General features: G+C 40.8%; 3 protein-coding genes across 6 annotated transcripts; 2 read left to right on the forward strand and 1 right to left on the reverse strand.

Moving 5' to 3' along the window:
• The first annotated feature begins 874 nt into the window (after positions 1 to 874).
• LOC147210149 (lamina-associated polypeptide 2, isoforms beta/gamma-like) lies at positions 875 to 7,577 on the forward strand. The gene is made up of 12 exons (XM_086129237.1): positions 875 to 1,075; positions 2,349 to 2,498; positions 4,386 to 4,491; positions 4,582 to 4,713; positions 4,821 to 4,867; positions 5,141 to 5,203; positions 5,303 to 5,461; positions 5,945 to 6,016; positions 6,107 to 6,187; positions 6,265 to 6,342; positions 6,523 to 6,578; positions 7,223 to 7,577. The coding sequence occupies exons 1-12, from the start codon at positions 875 to 877 to the stop codon at positions 7,503 to 7,505; spliced, it is 1,428 nt and encodes a 475-aa protein (XP_085985363.1). The 3' UTR covers positions 7,506 to 7,577.
• Positions 7,578 to 8,778: 1,201 nt separating this feature from the next.
• selenok (selenoprotein K) lies at positions 8,779 to 11,163 on the forward strand. Of its 2 annotated transcripts, XM_086105850.1 has the most exons (5): positions 8,779 to 8,837; positions 9,445 to 9,535; positions 9,869 to 9,943; positions 10,329 to 10,424; positions 10,846 to 11,163. In XM_086105850.1, exons 1-5 carry the CDS (start codon positions 8,819 to 8,821, stop codon positions 10,847 to 10,849), a joined length of 285 nt encoding a protein of 94 aa, XP_085961976.1. In that variant the 5' UTR covers positions 8,779 to 8,818; the 3' UTR covers positions 10,850 to 11,163. The 2 variants fall into 2 exon arrangements, with proteins under 2 accessions (XP_085961976.1, XP_085961984.1); XM_086105858.1 differs by lacking the exon at positions 10,846 to 11,163 and having other exon boundaries at positions 10,329 to 10,428.
• Positions 11,164 to 12,034: 871 nt separating this feature from the next.
• On the reverse strand, positions 12,035 to 19,453 carry actr8 (actin related protein 8). Of its 3 annotated transcripts, none has more exons than XM_086105868.1 (14): positions 19,199 to 19,453; positions 18,518 to 18,688; positions 18,323 to 18,433; positions 17,643 to 17,747; positions 17,376 to 17,549; positions 16,371 to 16,464; positions 16,143 to 16,275; positions 15,361 to 15,514; positions 14,406 to 14,501; positions 14,184 to 14,324; positions 13,356 to 13,418; positions 12,655 to 12,955; positions 12,408 to 12,571; positions 12,035 to 12,275 (listed from the first exon to the last, which is right to left on the reverse strand). In XM_086105868.1, the coding sequence occupies exons 1-14, from the start codon at positions 19,328 to 19,330 to the stop codon at positions 12,132 to 12,134; spliced, it is 1,983 nt and encodes a 660-aa protein (XP_085961994.1). In that variant the 5' UTR covers positions 19,331 to 19,453; the 3' UTR covers positions 12,035 to 12,131. The 3 variants fall into 3 exon arrangements, with proteins under 3 accessions (XP_085961994.1, XP_085962012.1, XP_085962004.1); XM_086105886.1 differs by having other exon boundaries at positions 18,518 to 19,093; positions 19,199 to 19,331; XM_086105878.1 differs by lacking the exon at positions 13,356 to 13,418.
• Positions 19,454 to 19,490: the final 37 nt, after the last annotated feature.

Raw genomic sequence — 19,490 nt, forward strand, 5'->3', positions numbered from 1 at the left:
TATCCGTCGGGAAATAGGTTTCAATTACTATGGTATAAGAAAGAGCACGTGAATCGCAATAGCCAATACAACCGCTGATAAATCAACACCTTTCCATTGATGTCAAGTTTTCCACGTTTCTATTTGTGTTATTTCCATATACATTTCAAGTGGCACATGTCTTATATGGTCGTGTTTATGCTGACTAAAAACAATCAATCTGCATGCGCAAACGCCCAAATTGCATGTCAGTAACTACACTAACGTCAATATCAGCCAGTTGCAACACCGAAGTAAACAATAAAACAACGATCAGAATATTCCGTTTCATGACGTTTAGTTGGTCTTGGGCTCTTGGCCATCAACACACTGTCCCGTTATTTAAATTGAATGAAGAACATAACATCTCCATGCTCCTCGTGGGTGTTTTAATTTTTTATTTGACTGTGCGGTTCACTTAATTGCTGATATTGCAGCTGCGATTATTGCCTGTCGTTGTTTGTCACTTCATCCGAACAGCTTGCTTGCAGCACAAAACAAAAAAAGACAAATGTTGACTCATAACCTTTAAAAACTTGTAAATTATGTCACGAGTAAGTCAAGGTGTGTTCATCTCCTCGCACCCTATATTGAGGCTGAGCCTTTTTTAGATAGTAAAATTGAGGGACCGTTGCATAAATCTTTGCATGTTTCTGTCTTTCATCTAGACCTCCACAGTTAAGCCTGACCTCAAACAATCTCCACCCAAGTGAAAGAAATTCAACCACAGAGGACTTTGCAACAAAAAAACAAGAAGAGAAAAAAAGAAAATCCATCCGATTTACCACTGGATCCAGAAATGAGTGAGTTGACAGACTTTAAACGAGGCCAAATAGTTGGCTCTCAACTGGGAGGCATGTCGGTGCGTGACACGGCCAAACTGTGCGACGTGTCAAGTCGAACGGTCATTAAGGTGATGAGTGTATACAACAATTACGGACACACTCCACTGGTGCGGAAGAACCCAAAAGTTAAAAGCCAGACCAAGAAGAGCACAGTGGAGAAAGCTTCTGGTGAGGGTGAAGGCACCACTGGGCATTCGCTATTGGACACTGAGGTCAGCTTACACAAACGTGATGAAGACAAGAAAATCACGGAGTCCAGCACAGAACAAAAGGAGTGAAAGAACTGTTTTTGGCCATTTCATCATACGTAGCCTGACATGTTGTGGCACTGCCAATATTTATAATGCCTTCTTATTTTGGTATAAGTGTTTTTTGTATTGAATAATTCTTATTTAGCTAGTAGTTACTGTGAAAGTGTATTTTGGGGCATTTTTGGAGTTGGGGGAGAGGGGTGTCATCATGAGGTTGCAGCTATTAATAACACTCAACTCAATACTGCTTAGGTTTTGGCCAAAAAAAACTTCTCGCATGTTTGAAAATGAAATACAACTTAAGACGGATTTATTTTCGCAAGTGGAAATAAATTCCTGTAGTTTTCTTTCTAATATTTCATAATTTGTTGTCAGGAATTACTGAGGGTTTTTTTTAAAAGACATCCGTTGACCTTATTTCGGTTAAATCATTAAAATAACCAATGGTGACAATTTCTAGCTGAACTGATCTTTCCATTTTATTTTCTGTGAAAGGCTGAAATTGAAATTGTTGTACGTGGTCTTTCAAACTACATGATCCATGGTTGCCGTTGCTACCACAGCGACGTGTTTCACAATTTTTCATGTGATTTTGCAGCTATGCTGTTTCGAAGTTGCATTTGTTTGTGTTCTTGAATGCGACATCAAATGAAAGGCTTCACAAGCAAGACGTGTGTTGTGGTTTTATTCATTTTGTTCATTTTGACATCAATTGATCAACAGCACTTGGCCATTTTAAGGCTTTAAACACAGATTGTTCTTCGAGAGAATTGTTTTCTGGGCTTAGAGTGTCGGTGTTCGCGGCGGGTTACAACACACTTGCAAGAGTTGGAAAAGAGGTGGAGTAGGTGTCCTGTCATGTAAAACAACAAGAAAGAACCTGTGAAAATTTGCACTGAATGGTTAAGAGAAGGTCAAATTAGGCTCATCTGTCATTTTAGATTTCTCCAAGAATTTCATCTCAAAGTCAAATATCTCAGTCATGTGTTTCCACTTCCAACGTTCATCATAATTCACTTTTTCGTTTCATTTTGGATCTTCGCCCATAATTCCCAAATAGTACGCTTAATTGATGAATGTTACCCCCTTTCACATGTGGTGCCGCGTTAACGATGGCCTGCATTTTAAGGCAGCTGTCAATCAAGTCATTATTCACAGCTGTTTTCAAATGAGCGGGAGCCAAGCCGCAGCGTTGCTGGCTGTTTGTTTTTACCCATCTGGCATCTGACTTTTATTTGACATGCCAATGTTGAGGGAGGGCTCTGTTTTCCCCCCCATAGCCACCAAGAAGGTGATAGAACAAGACTACTTGTCCAAGAAACGTTTCTACCAGGGGAACGCAGCTGCTTTCTCTAACGAGGATGAAGATGAACACCATGTGACAGTGAGTGTTTTCTTTTGTCGTTCTAAATTATTAAACAACAGCTTGGAATGACAAACTGGCATGTCAAACAATTGACAGCTAGCTAAATGCTATCTTACAGTGATGGGCAGATATGCTCATCAAAATTAGCACCAATGTTAGGGTACATTATAAACCTTCAAGCAACACATGGGGTGTTGCAATCTCATCTGCTTGTATGATAACATAACGACGATACGGGAAACAACAGCACATCACCCTTTATGCGAATGAGAATGCTAACCGACAGTGATCTTTGTGCTTTGCAACCGTGGCAACGCCAAACTACCATTACAGCCAATAATGACGCAAGTACAAGGCATGACAAATGACGCTTTGCCATTCGGTATGATTAAGATAAGAAAAACTTTATTTGTCTCACAATGGAGAAATAATGTCCGCCAGCAATGCATTGTGGCAAATTCAGAAAAACCCGAACCCCTCTCCAGCCCTGTCAGAAATCTTTGTAGACCCATTTCATTTAATATTCAAAAGTATATTTCAAAATTATTTGCTCAGCATCATCTTATCAGACCGTGGACAACAGAATGCTAAACAAAAGCAAATTAAATTTACCTTTGGTTTGCCATGAATAGACTTAAGATATTTCAGACTTGTTCATCCTTTTTGGGTTATATTCCTCCGCGTTATGTTTATATGCTCTTTACTAAGTCCAGTCTTAATGAACCAGTTTCTCCTTGAAAAAACTGGAGTCCGATCTTAATGCAACATTGGCTCAAAAGGTGTCCTGATGCTTTGTGACAACACTAACGAATGAAGCAAAAATGACCAGAAATGAGAGAAATAAAACAAACTAAACTCTTGCTAAAGTAGTTGCACCTGTCATCCTTCAATCAAAAGAGCCAACTTTTGAATAGGTCTCTCAGTTATGGGGGGTTGTGAATGCATTTTTAAGAGGGACAAGGCCCACACTTTGCGTCATGGTCATCACGTTCCTTTACTGCCACTGGTAGGTCGGATATGGAGGTAGAGTGTAAATGACATGTCCTCTTGGGTCATCATTTCCATGTCACAAAGCTTTCATCAGACCGCTTTCAGGGCGATGTCATCAAATCACCGCAACTCATGCATGCTGCAGCACGGCATCATGGAGAGCGTGCACCGTTAGTTTTGTGCATGCTGCCCAAAAGACTGTCCATCTTGGTGGTCCGCCCACCATGGTGAGTGTCATCCATCTGTCTCATAAAACAGTCGTAAAAGAAATCAAGGGACAGCCAACTGTTGGCTGATCTGGAAACTAACTATATTGCGGTTAAAAAATGGTGTTAAATGTGGTATGGTGAATAACATGCTAGACATTTTTTCACTCAACCAGGGTAATAATCGTTTTGTATGTTGTTGTTTTTTTTTTAATGATAGGTCATCTTTTTTTCATTTTGACTTTTGTTGTTTGTCATTCAGTTAATTTTAATTATGAGCAACTTTTTTTTAAATGCTTTGTTTCACTTTTAATTAGTTTTAGTGTTGGTATTGTTTATAGGCTCTGTATTGAGTATTTGTCGAGTGCAAGATAAGAAAAAGAGGTAACCAATATTGTGTAATAAAGTAAATATGACCATTTGAAATTTTGGTTCAGACTTTAGCAAGCATGATGGAACTTGACATGCTTTATTTGCTTTCGCGGGCCAGATAAATGATGGGGCGGGCCAGATCTGGCCCCCGGGCCTTGACTTTGACACCTGTGCTTTAGAGAAATGTAAGGTTTTTTTTTTGTTTGTTCGTTTGTTGTTTGGAGGGGGCGGGAGTTGTTGTTTATTTTCGTGCAGCACCTAGATAAGCACTTTCACATGTTGTTTCTGTGGATATTTCAGTGGTTCTAAACGCTTCCACTGTAACACCGCTTTGCAGGAAGAGAAGCCAAAAGATGGACAGAAATATAACCTGAATATGCTGACTGATGATGACCTGAAGGCTGCACTACTTGTGTACGGGGTCAAAGCTGGGCCAATAGTGGGTAAGGTGGCTTTGTTTTGTTTTTGTTTTTGCCAACCTTATGAGCACTTTCTCAGCTGAGGTCGTCAGTAAGAATGTTTGTCTATGTGAGGCTCCACCAGGGCTGTGTATGAGAGGAAGCTGAGGAGGCTGCAGGCTAAACAGGATACCTTCAAATTAGTGGAGAAAGTTGTGTTTTGTCCCAAAGAGTCGGATAGTGACAGCAATGAAGACAGTGACTCAGGTACTGAATCACCACTTCGTTTTTTTGTTTTTTGTTTTTTTTTAACTGCATTAAATTGCTTGTCAAGCATCCTTAGTGATGTTTTTTACCCCCTGTATGTTCCAAAGGATCAAACCAGGAAGACGAACAGTCGGAAGATCAAGAATGCAGTCAGGTGGGAGAAAGTTTGACAATCATGCCGCAGACGAAGGTTTTGGGACACTTGGCCATGACGCAAGTCTTTTGGTGTGGGGTTTTAGTCTAAAAATCCCAAATCGTTTTAAAATGTGTTTTAATACAGCTGTGGTCATGAGACTCAATAAATAATGCTACTCTCTCTTCTGTGGTTGAGAGGAAAGAAATTTCATCTGTGCTGTATGTGCACATTTGACAATAAAGTTGACTTGAACTTGAATGATGCCAAGTACTGTACTTCCTTTATCCACAGGTGGATGTGCTCCCTCAAGATGCACACGTTTACCAGCGGCGCTTTTTACCTTCACCCAGACGGGTAAATAATTGCCCGCAATATCCTTTATTTTCATGTATTTTGCCCCCTGTTGAATCCAGCATTATTTTATGAAATTGACTTGAGCCTTGTCTCTCTTAGCGCTTTGCAGCTTGTGCCTCAAGATATGAGAATCTTTGTCGCAAGCCGACTTTGAAGAAAGTTTCTAATTCGACACAGAGTGGGAGCGCTGTTCAGATTCCCAAAGGGATGCAAAGTGGCGCATCAGCCTTCGATCAACATTCAACATTAGGATCAGAGGTACACTTTGAAATTATTTGAGAAGAATTCTAATGTTCTGCTCAGCGGCAATGTCCCACAAGGACCCGGCAGTCGATGTCAGTTTTCTTTATGTATTCATAGTTTAAAAAAAAAAAAACACACACAGAAAAACGTTCTCATTCTGTATTGCAAAGGTGATTTACAAACAAAAGTGCAAATGTAAAAGGAAGTTAACTTGTCTGTAGCCTATGTGCGTATAGTTTATATGAAAGTTTTGTGATTAAATTGTGAAATGTTAGTTTGTTACTAAAAAGAGCCAAGTTACTGTCACTGGTTTTTGTGTTTTATCAGTGGGGAGAAAGACAGGAACATCTCTTGGTGTGGGTGGGGAGGATAACCAACAACCCTCAAAACTCTTGTTATACCACCGGCTTAGCTTCTCTCAGTGGCTTGATGTGTGTACTCACCTTTTCTTTTCGTTTTGAGGTCGGTAATATATTGTAATAGCTTTTAATCTGGCAGGCCCCCTCTAGATCAAGCCAAGATTCAAACTGTTCCCCAGAGAACTTCAGCATCACTGAAATGGTTGAAAAGGTACGCGTTTGCCTTTTGGGTGAGGGGAGTTTCCACAGGAGTGCTCACGCAACGATTTTTTCCCCCCACTATAATCAAACGAAACTACAGATGGAAAAACGGATGTCTCCGATTGAAGACGGTGAACTGAAGGAGAGTGACGTTCACAAGCCTTGGACTGAGTCCAACAAGGTGAGTAGTGATCGTCCCCGACTTGGACTTGAAGTGGAAAACTGAGTCTTGTTTACATGGTTTTTTTTTTCGTTTAGTTCGACGTGCTTGTGACGGACACGAGGCAGTCTCTGTACTTCACTCCCAAAGAGTCCCATTCTAACTGGGAAACGAAGGTGCATCCATCCTATTTGCAGGCTTCTCTAGCATGCTGTTGTCTGACAACACTGTTGGTTCAGGTTTATCATGCATAAATCTTATTTCTTGACTTTTCTGGCTGCTTCTGGGCCTTCCTTTTAAAAGTGCCTCCAGCGCAACTTGTTTTTGTTGGTAATTAGATCTTCTTGCTCCCACAGGACCCCATGAAAGATGGCTTGATTCCTAACATTAAGCCTGCAAGCACAATGATTAGGTAAGTTCGAAGTCAGGGGTGTCAAACTCATTTTTGTCGCGGGCCACATTGTAGTTAGGGTTTCCTTCGGAGGGCCATTATAACTGAAGTTCACAGTGTGAAGTCAAATACCGGTAAATGTATGGTTGTCTCAGATTACAAACGCACAAAAAAATCTATGAAAGACTAGTTTTGAAATTGGGGACCAGTAATGTTAAATTCGTTTTAAAATGTTCATTTTATTTTAAAAGAGGGATTGGAAGCAATATCTCAACATTTTTAAAAGTGAAGTCCATTTGCATTGTTGGCATTTAGCAAGAAACATGACGTTAGATGCACATCAATTGCTTCGGCAGGCCACATAGAATGATTTGGCGGACCAGATCTGGCCCCCAGGCCTTGAGTTTGACACCTGTGTTCTAAGTGACACAAATGGACACTCAGCCTTCACAAAGACTTTTGAAAGCAAAGCTTAATTTAATCGGCATAAGAGCAAATCAAAAATTTGAAAAGTTTAACTGTAAAGCCCCATTGTGTTCAAACTTCCTATCCCAAGTCCATTTTTTTTTTTAAAGTTGACCACTCTACAAGCGTTTAAACATTTTGAACGGCTATTTTTTGGGGTGGGGGGGACTTCCTCACACTCTCATTCCTTTTTGTTATAGCGCCACCTGCCGGAGGCCCATCAAGGGTGCAGCTGGGAGGCCCGTAGAGTTTCACTCCCCACGCCCTCCATTAAGCCCCACCACTCTGGAGAGAAGAGAAATGGAGCGCCGAATGGTCCCTATCCACATCCAGTTTGTGGTGTTTGTTGTAATTGCCCTCATGCTGTTTGTAATTGTTGAAAGCGAGCCACTGAGTCCACTTTTGGCTCTGACGTATAACTTCATGCAAGGTTTCATCAATGACGCTCCGGTGTTAGAGCCCACAAACTTTCTTGGGACATGAGTAAATGTTTTACCATTTGTTTTGGGTTTTATGTTTACACTTAACACCAGCTTGGCTAAATGGAAAGATACCTTACAGGGAAAATGCTGTCAAACAATTAAGTGTGTAGATTGTGGGTTCAAATATTGTGTCATTTAACGTTATGTATGTCTTTGTGGTATTTTTGTAATGTTTTAAAATTTTGCAATAAAGGGCTTACTTTGCTACATAGTGCTCCCGTGTTGCATATCTGTAAGAATGCTGGATATGAAACTGCACCTGGTAAAAATGAATTAACACCAGTCACTAGAGCTGATCCTGTTTCTAAATGCAATCATTCTGAATGAATGTTTGTAGGAGATGTATACCCCAAAATCCATATTTGGCACCAAACCATGACTATCAGTACCCTTGCGCTAAAGACTCTGAGCCCCTATTTGCTCATTAGTGTTGGTGAGCTGTTGCTTTCTTGCTTGTAACTGTAGGCAATACAGTCTTGAAATATATTACACTTTTTAATTTGGGGAAAATAATTCATGAAATGAATTGAAATACGTGAGAGGAACAATTTCAATCAGGTTTTTGTTAGCTGTAAAATGGAATGTATGTTATTTGCCTTTCATTACATGTCCATGCAAGACTCTCAAACACCTGGCCGTGGATAGATTTGCTCAGCCTTGCACCCCGCACCATGACTTGTGATGAACTTGTATGTATAGCTAATGTAAAACTTGACGCTACTCTTTGCCGGGGGGGATATCAGGCGATCACTTTGTCCACCTTAAGAAAATATTCTGACATACATATGGTGGGGATAGTATTTTCTAATTCATAAAATCGTTGTGCTAGGTTTTGGCTTAAATTAAAAAATAATCACTGTCTTTCTTGGTCAAATGACATGGAAGTTTGCTGTGGTGCCATTGAAAAAAAAGCTTAGCCATTGCCACCACGTCACGATGTAAGGTTCAATAAAGGGCTACGTACGGTACCGCAACTCAACATTTTTACGTAACACAGTTTAGTCGTCATCGGTGAACAATTAGATTTTCCGGGATTCCAATGAAGAATTGCTCATCCTGCCCTTACACGTTGCCCCTCCTCTATAAATCCAATGCTATATTTAGTTTGGGTTTAAATCCCCAAAACCAGGACTGGCGATAAAACAACACAGAACATCGCTGATTGTATTTATTTGGTTGTTTGCATTTATTTGGTTGACAGAATTAAAGTAGTTTAATTATTTGTCTGAGTATTACGTCACCTATGAACCCGGAAGCAAACGTCACATTTTACGTCGTCTACGTAAGTGCGTAGTATGTTGTTATTTCCTAAAGATGGTGTACGTGTCGAACGGTGAGTGGATTTCTGGTACCTTCTGGCGAGATTATACCATAAACATGTTTCGATCACACAGTATGCATTGAGAATTTATCCGAAAATGTTTTAATGTTAAATTATACCACGTCTTAACTGTTTGAGGCGAATAGGAAGTTTGGCAGTTGATATTTATAGGGGCTACCTATGCTACCTACCTTGTTTGCTAATTTGCCTTTACGGCACAGCAAAACAACAAACACTATTGCTTTGCTTTCTCAGTCATGCATACGTATAGCGTTACTTTAACAGCCAGTGTATGCTCACTGGAGGTCTCGTGTTATGTTGATCGTTTTGGGCCATTTTTTAGAGTCGCCTCATTCAAGCGTCGTTGGAATGCTGACATTGGTTTTATTATAACTCTGCACACTGGCAAAAATGCATTGTATTCAGTTGGAATATTAACAAGGAACATCTTCTAGATTAGTTCCAATATTTGTAATCTAGAGTTTTTGGAAGATTCGCAAGACCTTAATGCAATAACTCCACATTGCCATCAATGCCTGTTTGTTCAGACCGAAGCAACATCCTGTCGGATGTCCATTCTTTATTAATACAATAAGCATCTGGACCCTGTCTTTGCCAGGTCAAGTTCTGGACAGCAGGAGCCAGTCACCATGGCGACTGTCTTTACTGGTCGACCTGTTCTGGGGAGCTGTGGAGTTTTTTGGCCTTTTGTAAGTCAGTTTATAAGTGTATAACTAATTACATTTTAACACACTTTTTATCCACACTACGGAGAAAATATAAAGAAAGTTGGATTACATTTTTAAAGTATTATTGATAGATTCATTGGCATTGAGGTGTGGCCACTGAAGCTCAAGGCATTTGGTAAGGGTGTCAGCCTGCCACTCCTTGCCACCCTGTAAAACCACCTATGTCCATGTGTAAAAGGAGGAAAGAGTAAAAGTTTCATTTGCAACTCGTGGACTAATACAATTTACAAATTGAACATATGCTTAAGTTGCAATATAAAACTGTTGACATGCACACTTTTTTTCCCCCATCAGTTTTAAAACAATAATTCACCCTGACCTGACGAAAGATGGACGTAGTGGTTCGTCACGGTTTTCTGATGGCAGAGGGTATGTAAACTTCATAATTATCATTATTATTGTCATTACAGTATATCCCTGTATACCCTGTACTTACAGTTCTGCTTTTGGCAGAATTTTTTCAACAGCTAAAAAAAAAAGTGCCAGTAGCACAAACGGGATCCTTGTTGTACCATAAATTAACTAATTTAACATTTAACAAAATTCCAGTCCGTTTGGGGACTCAAGTCACATGACTTTACTCGAGTCAGACTGAAGTCACCAATTTTAGGACTTGCTTGGCTAAAACCTATGAGAGACAATATTTTACTATTTCATCATATTGCTTCACCCATATTGTACTGAGCAGCCAGGACATCGATATGGTTTGAAAATCGAAAATTTGAAGCCTCATTTTACATTTTCTCTCATGTAGTCCTCCGGGTCCCCCTGGTGGCCGAAGGCGGATGGGCAGAATAAATTTTGGTGGCGGGCCCAGTCCTCCTCCAATGGGGGGAGGAGGATGAGGAAGGTGAGGTTTCACATGCACCAACACATTAGCCACAACATGAGGTGTATATATTTAAGAATGAGTATCTTGACATAGCCCATAATGTTCCGTTTTGATTGGCTCTATCACAGAGGTTTTCATTTCACATTATTTATTATTGCAGTTGTTTTTTTGTTTTTATGTAATGTTTACTTCGAGAGGGTGCAGAATTGGAAACAGTTTCGGTACGATGCAATACTGTTTACAAGCAAATTACTCATTACTACTCCAGACAAATCAAGCATGAGTTGAGTAGTAATACAAATTTTGTAAGGGTACAATTTGTGAGACAGCTCTTGTATTGGCTGTTACTAGACTGCAGGTGCGTATTTTTCAATTTTTTAATCATATGACTATGTAATGATGCATCGATGTTGGATTGACCTTGCATTCTTTTCTGCAGGTAAACGCCTACACGGTGTGTGTAGGCGTGGGCCAAGCTACTGTATAGACGGGTGGTCACGGTAGTGAAGCCCCACTTCTTGAGTTGCCGCTGCCTCCGCAGCTTTTTGACGCCTTTTTGGGAATTCCTACTTATAGGAACCAGGTTGGCTGATCTGGCAGTTCGTAGATCGCACAAGTACATCTGCTTTATTTTTTTATCTTAGAATACAATTTGCTTCTTTTTTTTTTGCCCTCCATTGACAAGTTAATGTTAATGATATGATGTTATATATTAAATACGATACTCCACTTCATTAAAATATTCTTTAAAAACAAATTGAATAAGTGTGATTGATCCAAACGACATGTTATTGTACTATTGTCATATTTTCATTCGGATTTATTTGAGAATTAGCTACACTATGCAGTTAAGTCAACGAAGAAGTTACTGTAGTCGGGATGTAAAAAAAATAGGTTATAAGTAAATGTTACTAAACAGTTGAATTTGTGTAGTTATTTAATCTATTCCAAAATATTTTTTTTCGGTATTGTACAGTGTGTAATGGCCGAGATTTAGAATTGAAAATATGTCATGAACTCAAGTTGACTTGGAAATGATCATGCCATAAATGCCAAAGCTTTAATGACATCATCACTCCTCTTTCCCATTTAATACTATATAATACTAAGAATGCTAATTAATACTAAGAATGCTCTACATCAGGGGGGGGGTCACCAATGTGGTGCCCATGGACACCCAACTAGCCCCTAAGGACCATATTAGTCTCTCGCTATTAAAATAGAAAAAAAAATGCTCACCAGTGATAAGAGATTGATTTTCTAGGATTGTTGTGTAAGTGATCTTTTGAAAATGTTAAACAAAAAAGTTGGTGACCCGTGCGCGATACTTTAACTTTGTAGGAGAGTTCTGTGGAAAATCAAGGGCATTCAACTTAAAATTCAAAAAGAACCCATCATCATTTTTTTCCAACAGGTTGGTTGCAGTTATTGATCAATCCCCTCACTTTCAGCAATTATTGCTCAATATACAAGCAAGAACTGTATTCATTTTCCAATTGTGTCGACTACACGGTGTACAGTTCTTGCCACTTTTTCAGTCATAATCTCCCCCCCCCCCCCCCCCCCCCCCATTATTCAACAGGGTGCACATTGCAGCGCTATTGAATGACTGGAAGTGTACAGCAGAGTTTGAGCTTTCATACTTACATTTTATTAGAAATTGTTTCTTTTTTTGTCTTTTCCTTAAGATTCTCACCAAAGTCGTTTTTTGTAAACTCTGTGTTTTCACCACACAAAAGCAGCCCGCTCACGTAACATCCGAACACCAAAGCGCTGCCACTCTCTCTGGTGGATCCACATTTCTTGTGTTGTGTCCAGACAGGCCAGCACCGCTCCCCCCTTCCACGATATCAGTCGGGGGTCCATGTCCTACAGCATGTCAACAAACTAAGCTTTGAATAGCGTTTCAGCATTCACAGAATTTGCACAAAAATTGAATTCTTTTTGTGAAACTACTAAACTTTACATATTCCCCATGATGACTGAGGGGCCACTTTTTACCTTTGGCCTCGTGATAACCTCCACGCTGTCCACAAGCCTTCTGAAGGATGGTGGCATCTTGTTGATGATGCGGTGAAGCAGGAACTCCTGAGCGCCATGAAACATGAGCCCTCCTCCCACCACCAGGATGGAGCTGTACATCTTTCTCTTGGTCTCGTCCGAGGCTTTCAAAAGACAACGAGACAGCTCTTGACCTCTCGAAAAAACCCTCTGTATTAATACTTTGTCCATCCAGTGTTTTTATTACCACAGCAGTCAATACTATGCAGTATGGCTTTATCCAGGCCAAGCGCTTTGCCCTCAAACTGGTTCATGATTGCAGTCTTCCTGGAGAGATGTGTCGAGAGGGGCTCCTCCGCCTCCCCCACTCCCATCAGGCACTCCCCCTGGGCGGCGCCGATATCTGTCTCGCCCTGCATTGCTCCACTGCCGCCGCTCCCCCTGGGAAGTTCTGACATTTCTCCGATTCCCCCTTGACCACTCGCGTCACCGTCCAAAGCTCCGCCTTGTCTTGAGAGCGCCTTGCGGTCTGATGCAGACTTGGAGGACTGTTGGAAAAATGATAAGAAAAAAGGATGAGGAACTGTAGAAATGACATTTACTGTAACTAGCAATATATAGTGGTACCTCTACTTATGAACGTCTCTTCATATGAGATTTTCAATTTACAAAACGCCTCAACAGGAAAAGATTGCCTCGTTACAAAAGCAATTTCAAGATACGAAAGTAAAAATACAGTATGGGCTGCTACTGGCACCTTGGAGTTTCCTGAACGCAACATACTTAAGGCTGTTACCAAGCATCTTCCTGGCATCCCATTGACTAAGAGGGACCTCTACCATATGTGTCAATGTGTATCAATAGATAGATATGTGTCTATATCGCGTCCTCATCATTCGCCACTCGGGCCATGAGGCCTTCCGATACTTTTACGTAAGTGTGAATTACCCAGAAAAGGTGTTCACCGGTCGGGCGATCGCTCACGATGCTGATGTTTGCCTTGGACATTTTCTGAAGGATTGTTAAAAGCCGACAAAAGCAAACGTCCTTGGATCAATTCTTTACAAAAACCACTTCTGAGAGACAACATGAACTAAGGAGGGCAAAAAACAATGAGGACCCAGTTAAAAGTGAAATGACCATCATTTTTATTCTTTACTCTCTTCTTTGTTTTTTACATTATGCACACCTCTCATTTATTGTGCAATAATCTACCGGTAATTGTAACATGTATTTGTTACATATTTTGATGTGACAAAATATACTCATTAATTCAGATATTAAATTGGGGGGGGGGGAGGCTTGGAACAGATTAGGGCATTTACATGGAAAATACGTCTTTACTTCCAAATTTTCTACTTAAGAAATTTTTTCCAGAACCAATTAATTTCATAAGTAGTAATTACCAGTGTGCTGCATTTCTGCTAGCAATAAGAATTGTAGTATTGAGTCAGAAAATGTACATTTTGAAATAAAATTGAGCTAAATCTTAGTTTTTGATCTCCGGTTTTCTAAATCCTAACAATGAGCATTTTCCCCCATTTCTTGAGTATTGCAGCATAAATCTTCACACAGCTTGTCATTTTCTTCTTCCGCTTTCACTGCCTTTGTTGTAGCTCAACCCAAAGGTGCTCAAAAAGTAGGATGCTATCAGTTGGAATCAGTTATCCAACAACTCTTGGTAAAATGAAGAATAAATATTCAGGGCCCACTTAAGTGATCGAGTCCAACTGCTGACGGATTGGTTAAATGATTAACAAGTGTCTCCGTCTTTACCTGGTCTTGTTTGCTGTGTGTGGCCAGTAAATAGAGTTCATCATGAGGGTCCTCGGAGTCGCCTTGAGAACGGTACTGCAACGATGTCATCTTCTGGCCGACGATACCAAACGCACTGGGGTAGAACAGTGCCATGGGGGCCTATTTTATGCAAGGCAACAAATAAATCAATCTAGAAATGTGGAAGCCAACACAAAATGGACTTGGAATAACTTGAGCTACCTGTAATTTCTCATCCCCTAAGCGAACCTGGAAGAGAAAAGCTGGGGCATCTGGGAAACGTGTTTGGAATTCATGATCTTGTAATCCAGTTATGTCCTCAAGGGAACCAGGGAAAATGTTTTTAATTGATTTGCATACAAGAAGATAGACAAACACTGCAACGTAAACAACAATGGCGACATCCATTGTCTTAGAACTGTATTTCTTTTAATAATCAAAAACGAGTGCATCAAACGTGATTTTATATTGCATGTTATAAAGCTGAGAACATCTTGAACAGTGCGTGTACGCAATTCAACAATATACCGTATTGGCTCGAATATAAGACGGCCCTGATTATAAGACGACCCCCTCTTTTTCAAGACTCAAGTTTGAAAAAAGACCTTTTGAACACCAAATTCATTTTATACAGAAAATAATGACAGTACATCTGAAACAAATGATTATAATAATACATTTGAGAGAAAAAGAATGTTATTTTGCCTTATTCAAACCTTAATATCTGAACATTTAAATACATAAACTAAAATGCAATCACATTGGTAAATCAATGGCTTCTGCTTTTTGAAATGTAAATGACATCATAACTTCTCCTTAGCTGCCGGTTAACCTGGCCGATCTTCGACCCACTTTTCTCCAGATTGTTGCTACGTTTCTCCATTTTCTGTTATCTCTTCTATTATTTTCTTCTCTTTTCTTTATTACTGTTGTTGTTTTTTCTTCGTGCTACCACTGTTTTTATTTTTATTCTTCGTGACGGGTTCGCTTTGGCGGGGGGGGGTCAAGTTCAGCATTCGCTTCAATGATATCTGGCGCCCTCTAGCGTCGTGAATGGGTATAATGTCTAGACCCCGAATATAAGACGACCCCCACTTTATCAGTCTTATTTCAATGCAAAAAACACAGTCTTATATTCGGGCAAATACGGTAAACACGTAATTTTTGAACCACACACCTGGTCCAGATGGCAGAGTGTCTCCTTTATATGTTGCAGTAGCTGACAGTCCAATCTGTTGGACAACTGACAATCTCTGTACGGAAATCCGGCCCTCTGCAGGAGCCAGAAAAAAATGCGGGTCACGTCTGCGCCACCGTATGCCAAAGACAACCTGTGAAGGGTTTAAAAAAAATAGCATTAGCAAGTATGAATGATCTGGAAATTGGAAAAAAAGACACAATGGAATTTAGAAAACAGAAATACAAACAAAACATGTTTCCCACGATTACATATTATTCCGTGAAAAAATACAACAGAGTATTGTCAAGAGATTAGATTAATGCACAGGCAACAAAAGAAAGTAACTTTGAGTCTATGACTCTATGAGCTTCCCCCACCTACATTAAACCTTTTCAGGGACAGCGGTTACTAGAGTGTTGAAAATAAATAAACGAGTACCTGGGATTGAATGTGTGGAGTCTGAAAAGACAGAAATATGTCTTTGGGAGTGAATGAATTGATCTGCCTGTCGCTATACTTTACTGTCCAATATAGATGAACAAAGATATGTTATGTGAAGTCAATAAATAAACATTTTCAGACCAATTAAATGTAACAGTATTTCCCACAGCACAGTGGCTGGGACTCACGAGTGTAGGCAAAGCTGTTTTTTTGCTGCTGGTGAGCAGTGACGTGCAGTTGTGCCTCCATGACTTCGAGGTGCAGTGATGACACATTTTCAACTTGTCAATACAAACGTTGGCGCAATCAAATTCCCGAAGTACAAATTTTCTCAACACCTGGAGTTCCGATGGGAAACCCCGTCCTCTACACAGCACAGACTGGTCTTCTGGTCTCCGACGTCTACAACACAAGCGCTGCTTAACCCGCTCCCAAATGTGGCACACACTGATTCCTGGTGCACTATAATTGCTGTACACACAAATACACATGGGGGAGGGGGGAATTAGACAATTGTACAGTTTTGTGAAACGGAGGCTGACCTGAAAGTATGACATGTGAAATACCTGAAAAGCCCATATTAACCAGTAGCATGGAGACCAGTTCCTTGGCATGCTGTCTGTTGTAGATGTCAGGAACCAAAAGGATGCATCTGTAATACTGGCAACAGTCACAAAACATCATGTGATGTAAAGACATGATTTTCTCAAGAAAAATGCGTCAAATGTTTAGATTTCTGATTTGAGGGTGGTAAACTGTTGCCCTCATTAAATACACTTGGAAAAGTATTGTACTAGAAAAGTATTGCGGTACTCCACCAACAGCAAATGAAAAAGAGAAAAAAAAATTGGTTTGCCTGCGGCATTTGTCTGCGTGTGTGTGTCACTGATTTGGCTGAGAGGCCCTGCTGAATCATCTGTTCTGCGGTGGTTCATTCCAAAGGTGTTTTGATTGTCAGCCTCAAACTCATTCAAGCATGGACTATTCTTGCATTGGTGCACAATTATTTGACAATGCAAAATGTCAAATAAAATCATGACCAAATGGTTCGGACAGTCCAGTCGCCCAAAATGCCTCGTAAACCTGATGAATCAAAATTTGAGGATCCATCCCAGGGCTCTACACTGCCTTAAACGGAGGAAAATTAGGGCCCCTAAAATTTGTACGTTTATTTTGCTGCTTGCAGGCAGTACAAATTTCTGATCTACATGTCGTCTCATTTATCAGCAATATCATGAAAATTTGGAAAAATGTGAATGAGCAATGAATTTGCCGACTGGTATTGACGTTTTTACAGCGGTTGAACTGTCACCCAAGGAATAGCTGCCAAAGTACACAACCACCAGTCACCAGATTTACAAGCGATGTTTAAACTTTTCGTCACAGAAGGAGAAACCCCTCCCCTTCTCCGTTTGAAGCAACACCCCCCACCCCCAAACAAGCGTAAGCCATACATGAAGGCCGAAGGACATGTGTTCCGTCTGAACCTAGCATACCACTTACGTCCCAAGACTTTTTGCTACATAATATATAACTGAAAAAGAAAATACAAATTATGATATCATTCCCACTTTTAGGTCTTTCAGCGGGATCTCCAAGTTCTTTTGAATGACGTGACTCCAGATGGTCTCGAGGTCAGCCAGGACAGCAGTGAGCGAGCCTCCAGGACCGGTGTGCACGTTGAGTTGTCCTCGAATTATAGGCCAGTGGATGTTGTAGCAGTCGGTTGGTTTTACATACAGGGCCTGCATTTTGTGATGGCGGGAAGAGGCGGAGACAATGAGTGATGTTGAACATCTTCATTTTCACGTACTCTTCGTACGACTCTTGGCACTTACCTCGTCTCCTATCAAATAAGGGGGATGGTGAGATGTGTTGGTCCACTTTACCCTGGAGCTGCTGTCTAGCACGGCTGGACGGATCTGACAGTTGTATGCTCTTGCCTAAATAAAGACAGGAGACACATGTCAAGATTTTCCGCTGCACCCCTGCGTTGTTTCTAAAGCATGACTGATGTGATGTTCATGTGATTTATCAGTTGGCTGACTTGTCATTTCTGGCATTCATCCATACTCTTTCCATTATGAACTTTCAATTCCAGCCATTTTCAAAAAAAGAGACATCATTTTAGTAATCAGCGGTAAAACATGGATTGGTTTTGCTCAAATCACCTATTTTAGACCAAAGAAAAAAAGAACAGAAAACAAGCTTGTTGAGAGAAGAACAGTACACAACAATTACTCAGTGGGTACAAGAGTTCAAAAGGTATTAAACTGCTCCGTCAACCACCATAATGTGATCATACTTTTTGTTGGTGGTCTTAAAGTTGGGTTTCCTGGTCCAGATCTATTTCTTGACACACACACACACACACACACGCGCGCGCGCGCGCGCACGCACGCACGCGCGCGCGCGCGCGCACGCACGCACGCACACACACACACACACACACACACACACACACACACACACACACACACACACACACACACACACACACACACACACACACACACACCTGCTCAGCAGACACTGGCGTCCTCCTCACACCATTGGACATCTTTTTGGACCAAATGGCCTGGTCAACCATTTTAAGGCCGTTCTGCCTCTGTTCATTACTTTCAGGTTTCTGGCACAGAGCATGAGGAAGGATGCAATGAGGTCAGTGAGAACAACAAATCCAATTTTTACAGGTTACATACACCTGCCGCACATTTAGACCATCCCTGAGCAACCAGGTATCTTCATATCTGGGCTGGCCACTTTGCTTGTGTCGGCGTGCTATCACGTGCGGGATCGTGAGCGGAAGGTTGTCCGTCGCTCGGCCAATGCGTAGAGTCCTTGATCCAGGATGGATGACGATGACAAAATTGCTCTGTATTTGCTGTAAAATAGACGTTCGAGATACAATAATTAATTGATTAATCTGTAACTAATCGATTATCAAATTCATCAGCAGCTATTTTGAGAATCAATGATACATTGAGAGACGCCTGGTGCCACTTCGCGGGAAATTTCAAACTTGGGAACAACTTTTAGTGATGCGCATCGACCAGAAAATGACATCGATGTCCCATTTTATATATGAGATCAGCAGTTTGTGACTCCACTGGGAGCATTTTTTGCAACCTACCTTTTTGTCTAGAGCTAATAATAACGGAACAGAAAAAGGCGAGCCGAAGTCAAAGGAGAGAATCTATTCTTTCATTTGGTAATTGACGTGTGCTGTATATCATCGATGACTACAGTATCCTGTAGGTCTTGAAAATCTCTAAATGCTCTGAAATGGCTGGAAGAAAATGAAAGATGAAAAGCTCGTCATCATATTACATATACCGGGGTATAAAATTGTCTAAATGGCACAGCACTACGAAAAGGGGATTCGCAAACTCACCTCCTGGAGGGGCTCCGGGATGGTTGGTGGAGCAATGGGTCTTTTCACTCCTCGCTGTTCCCTCTCCTTCTCTTTGTCGCGCTCTTTTTCTTTTTCCTTTCCATTATCTTGTTCTTTCTCTGCTTGGGTCATGTTTCAGTCTAAATCGATCTATTAACTTGGCTCAAACGGTATAAATGAAAAAGAAACAAAAAATGTTTGGATCAAAACACTTCAGTGAAAGTGCGACCTCACTGCGCGAGGCATTATTTCCGTGTTTGGTCACGTGGTACAGAATGAGTCCCTCCCCCCG

Source organism: Hippocampus guttulatus, chromosome 1 (genome assembly GCF_054856545.1).
Source record: "Hippocampus guttulatus isolate MCC_2025c chromosome 1, RoL_Hgut_1.0, whole genome shotgun sequence".
Classification (NCBI taxonomy): Eukaryota; Metazoa; Chordata; class Actinopteri; order Syngnathiformes; family Syngnathidae; genus Hippocampus; species Hippocampus guttulatus.